The 5,658-nt window shown below is 37.0% G+C and overlaps 1 protein-coding gene across 1 annotated transcript in view; it reads left to right on the forward strand.

Annotated features, from left to right (window-relative positions):
• Positions 1–5,658, forward strand: part of TPP2 (tripeptidyl peptidase II) — a 118,167-nt gene that overhangs the window by 88,580 nt on the left and 23,929 nt on the right. The window contains exons 26-27 of the mRNA XM_006879489.1: positions 459–555; positions 1,534–1,664. Coding sequence (XP_006879551.1) covers positions 459–555; positions 1,534–1,664 — 228 coding nt within the window. The remainder of the gene's footprint in view (positions 1–458; positions 556–1,533; positions 1,665–5,658) is intronic.

The following is a 5,658-nucleotide window of genomic DNA, read 5'->3' on the forward strand; positions in this document are numbered from 1 at the left end:
TAACTAGCAACAACACCAAAAAGAACTCAACACAATGATAGCAATAAAACCTAACCTTTCAATAGTCACACTGAACGTGAATGGTTTAAACACACCGCTGAAGAGAAAGAGAGTAGCAGATTGGATAAAAATTTTTTTAATGATGTTACTTATTTGCAAAGATTTTTGTCTTTTTAGCCATTTGTTAACACACTTCTCTTTTCCATAAGTCATTTTAGCTGATATGTAGGAAAACCTGCTGTTTACTTTTCATCTGATCATTTTATTGAGCATTCAAATTAAAGTTTTCCATCTGATTACTTTTGATAATGATTTTTTTTTTGTTTTTCTTAGTTACTATTGTTTTAAGAGTTATGCCTGATTTTATTGGCTGGTATTTCCAGACAATGTTAATAAACAGGAAGGAGAAAAAAAATGTATATGTATTTTATAATAATGTTTCTCTCTCATATATACAGGCTGGATTCTAGTGACATTTATAATGAATTGAAAGAAACATACCCTAATTACCTTCCTCTGTATGTTGCACGACTTCATCAACTAGATGCTGAAAAGGTTGGCTGGATTAATTTTCAATATCAGTACCTTGTTTGTATATGAGAATTTATTTCCTCAAATTGAATATTTAACAGCTTTTTAATTAAGCTTATTGTCAGACCTAACTACTACTCTTGAGTTTAGTTTAGTATTCTTGCTCCCATGTTTTATCAGTCGAAATAACATTGTGAGCATAGTTGGTGTGCTCTTAACCTAAGAAAATTCATGCTATAATTAATTACAAACTATCAAATAAATAGAGGATGTTTTAAGGACACATTTTAAAGACTAATTTGGGAGTAGAAATTACTGAGAAAACTGTTGTAATTGTTGCCATAGACTTCATTATGTTATTGTTTACTCATTTTTGAGTTCTGAAAATGGGTTAGAAAGATTTTATTTCATCGATCAGTTGTATTTTGTACTATATTTTATGTGATGTGAGACTAAAGAAACATATATAGCTGATGAAGTTTCTACAATCCTAAAATACACAGAAAAGTAATTGAGAAAATACATTTTTATGAATGTAACATTTCACTTACTTTCAGCTTTTAACACTTAACAAGGATGTAAATTAGGCGTTTTCATGTCTGCTGTAAGTTTTATAGTAGTACTAACAATTAGAAAAGCCAATTAAGACATAACCAGAGCCTCCTGGCCTGTAGTTACAGTCCATCATCCGTTCCTGCTGAATTTACAACTCTTACTGTTGAGATAAGAGAGCTCTGGTGGCTTAGATATAAGGAGTTGCACTGGCAGTCCAGAGGCACAAGATTTGAATCCACCAGCTGCTCAGTGGGTGAAGAATGGTCAGCCTCCTCCCAGAGGCAGTGTGATTTACTGCCTCTGAAAACCTGTTGGAGAGTCAGTTCTGAATCAGAGGTACATGATAACAGCACTGTTGAAATTTTTAAAAAAACAACACGTTTAAATGCGTAAGTATATAGATTGATACATCCATTTGATTTTCTTGTTTTTATTTTTTCTCCCTAGGAAAGAATGAAAAGGCTTAATGAAATTGTTGATGCAGCAAATGCTGTCATTTCTCATATAGATCAAACAGCCCTAGCAGTTTACATTGCAATGAAGACTGACCCTAGACCTGATGCAGCTACTATAAAAAAGTACCTAACCAGTAAATACTCTTTCTTGCATCTCATTCCTTAGTTACTTTTTTAAAAATTAGAGTGTATTATTGCTCAGTACATTTTTTTCTGCTAATTATTAAGTCTTTATTGTCAGAGTAATTTGTACTTGGATACTCCTGCTGTGAGAATTGTATATTAACTTTTTAAAATTTTTTTTTAAAAATTTAGCAGAAGAAAAATAGTTTGATTTCTCTGCCTTTAGGTGCTGTCAAAAGGTTAAGGATTTGAAAGCTGTGATAAGAGTCTAGTCGTGTTGGGTTTTATGTATGAACTTGATACTTGGAGAAGGCAAAAACATAATGATGCTGTATGATACTATTTTTAAAATTATTTACTAATAGCATGAACTTTGATAAATGGCGATAGTTGTAGAGGGGCTTTCAGGCCTTTTGTTTATAGGGTCACTGTGAGTCTTGCTCAGCTCTAAAGCAGTCAACAACAATAGCATGAAAAAACTGAAATTTTATTTGTATTGTTTAGATAAAGAAGAGTTTGTGGCTTGACCTTTCTTCTACCTAATGCTGTATGTGAAACAAAGTCATCTTTACCCAGCCTGCTGTTAGTAGACTCATAAGCTACCTTAGCCTGCAGACATTCAGTAGCCCATATCCTCAAGTGACATCTGATTTATTGCAAGAACAATCTACCTTGTAGTTTTAATTAGTTGTTGTCTGTTGTTGTTGTTAGGAGCTTTCAAGTCGCCTGCGACTCGTAGTAACCCTATGGACAACAGCCCTAAACCTTGTTCTATCCTGTGCCAATCTTATTGTCTCTGATACACCTACCCCCATTACCCTAGTCACTGAATCAATCCTCATCGAGGGTCGCCCTCACTTGCACTGTCCCACCATGCTCCCAAGCATGACATCACTCTCTGAGGACTGATCCCGCTTTGGAACATGTCCAGGGTATGTTAGATAAAAGTTCAGAATCCTTGCTTCCAGGGAGCAGCCTAGTTTAACCTTCTCCAGGACGAACTTGTTTGTTTTCTTAGCAGTCCATGGTATATTCAATACTCTTCTCCAGCATCACTGCTCAAAGGCATCAGTTCTCCTTCTATCATCCCTAGTCATTGTCCAGCTTTCAATGCATAGCAAACAATCTCAATCTAATCAGTTATTATTATTACAAAATGTGTTAAGTCTTGATCATGTTAAAGCTGTCTTTCTCACATCATGAGTTATGACCTCCTTGACAAAAACATTGGTCTGTTTTTCTGTTTTAAAACTTTTTGACCTCCCTTCAGCATCTGACATTGACTGTCCCCTGTATTTTCATTTGTCATTGACATTTGCTGAGGAGCAATGCAAATAAGGTGCACAAGATACGTGATTCAGACCTTGTTCTTTTCAATTACTCGCTGTACACCTGAGAGTTGGACAATGAATAAGGACAACAGAAGAAAAATTGATGCCTTTGAGTTGTGGTGTTGGAAGAGAGTACCGAATATCCCATGGCCTAACAAAAGAACAAACAGATATTTCTTGGAGAAGATGAAGCCAGATTGCTCCTTGGAAGCAAGGATGAAGAATCTTCATCTCTCATACTCTGGGCATGTTTTTAGGAGATGCTACTCCTTGAAGGTGGACATCATACTCAGAAAGCTGGAGGAACTGTAGAGTGGAGAGGAAGACCCTCAACCAGGTGGACTGAAACAGTGACTGCAGCAGCGGGCTAATTGTGTCAGAGATTGTGAGATTGGCACAGACTAGGACAGGGTTTGGATTTGTTGTCTCGAGTCACTATGAGGTGTACTTGACTGAAAAGCACCTAACAACAACAGCATGCTTTCATTACATTTCTTTATTTCTTAACAATTCACAAAAATAATACTACTGTAAGTTTAATTGTATATTAAATGAAATGTTGGATATTTTTAGTAAACATTATGTTTCCTTTATCCACCTGATAATTTACACATTTGTTTTCTAAATGTTAGCACAGGAACGACAATCCACACAGAACTATAATAATAGTTCTGCTTAACTTAGTCCTGTTTAGCACAGGAACGACAGTACACACAGAACTATAATAATAGCTCTGCTTAACTTAGTCCTGTTTTCACCCTCACTATTTTTATTCCATTTTGGTTTTGGGGTGTTTTGTTTTGTTTTTATTTTAATGGCTAGTCTTTGGAAAAGGATGAACACTCTCTGACTACTATGACTGTCAAAAATATGTCATAAAGTGGAGTACTAGTTATTAAAGAATAAAGCTATAGAGATGTTAAAATACAGTGAGATAAAACTAGAAAGGAGTCCTAAGATGTCATTAAAATGCTAACTGTGAATCCAGTTTGTTTACCTTTTTGCCAATACTGGACCAACTTTTCCATCCCTGTGATTAAGGTATTTTTCCCCAAGTCTTTGCTCCAGCCAAGCTGAAATTTTATCAAACTATACAAATAGAAAACCACTTCTAGATTTTAAAATGCATTGCTTTACTGCAGGATGCTGTCAGGATTATTTACTATTTCTGATAAGTAGTATCTTTAGAGAAGTAGCAGCAGACCTAATTAATAAAACATTGCTATTTGTAGTCTTTGAAATAATGCTAGTTTTTAAAAATAAACTAATACACCAGTAGTTTCATCTGAGAAAGACAGGCAACCTCCTTCATGCAATTTACAGCCTCTGAAGCTCACAGGAAAGTCAACTGTGAGTTAGACAAAATATCTGAGTCCAGTTAAAGTGTATTTTAAAATACACTTACCATCTCCTGATAGATAACTAATTAGATTCTGTTCAGAAGAAATTAATTGAGCAAACACTGTATGCAAAGCATTTTACTCTCTACCATTAGAAAACTTGTTTTTAATAATTAAGAGGAAATTGCAAGACAGAATGTGATTAAAAAATAATATTTTAAATTGTAGAAATGCATTGAAAGGACCCTTCCCTAGTGCACAGTGTATGCATTACACGTTGGGCTACTAACGAAAACATTGGCATTTTGAATCCCCCAGCCACCACTCAGGAGAATGAGAAGGCAGTTTCCCTCCTGTAAGGAGTTACAGCCTTGGAAACACATGAGGGGTTCCTATAGGACAGAATCAGCTTGGACTATTAGCTTATAGAAAGGAGTACGTGAATTTCTTCAGAGTGGGGAGAACTTCATCAGTGAGTTACATGCCCAGTCTGACCAGGTCAGTACTAAGAAGAGCTTGTTATTGTTGTTCTTACGTGCTGTTGAGTCAGAACCAGCTCTTCAAATGTGACCCTCTGGCAGGTTTTCAGAAATTGTAAATCTCACAGAAGGAAATTATCCATCCTTCCCCAACACGGTTACTGGTGGATTCAGACTGCTTGCCTATGGGTTAGCAGCACAACTCCTTACCACTAGGCCACAGCATTCCGTAAGAAGAGATTAGAAAAAGAATAATCCAGATGTTGTTGTTGTTATGTGCTGTCGAGTCGCAAGCGACCCTATGTACAACAGTTCTAAACTCTGCTCTGTCCTGTGCCAATTTCATTGCCTCCAACACACTCATCCCAATTGCCCCAGTCATCGAATCAATCCATCTCCCAGTGGGCCTTCCCCTCCTGCGCCTGCCCTCCTCCCTCCCAAGCATGACCATCCCTCTACAAGGACCGGTCTCTCCTTACAACATGATTAAAGTATGTCAGACGAAGCCTCAGAATCCTTGCCTCCAAGGAGCAGCCCAGTTTACCCCTCTCCAGGATGAATCTGTTTGTTCTCTTAGCAGTCCATGGCACCTTTAGAACTCTTCTTCAACACCAAAGCTCAAAAGCATCAATTCTCCTTCTATCCTCCTTGGTTATTGTCTAGCTCTCTGATGCATAACAAGTGATTGCAAAGACCATGGCCTGTACCAGACACACCTTAGTCTCCAGAAAGATACCATTGCATTTCAGTACTTTGGAGAGGTCCCTAACACCAGACTTTCCCATAGCAATACGTCTTTTCATTTCCTGGCTGCTGGTGCCAAGAGTGTTGATTGTGGAGCCAA

The sequence above is a fragment of the Elephantulus edwardii genome, unplaced genomic scaffold (assembly GCF_000299155.1).
Source record: "Elephantulus edwardii isolate Elephantulus edwardi_28Jun2011 unplaced genomic scaffold, EleEdw1.0 scaffold00003, whole genome shotgun sequence".
Lineage (NCBI taxonomy): Eukaryota > Metazoa > Chordata > Mammalia > Macroscelidea > Macroscelididae > Elephantulus > Elephantulus edwardii.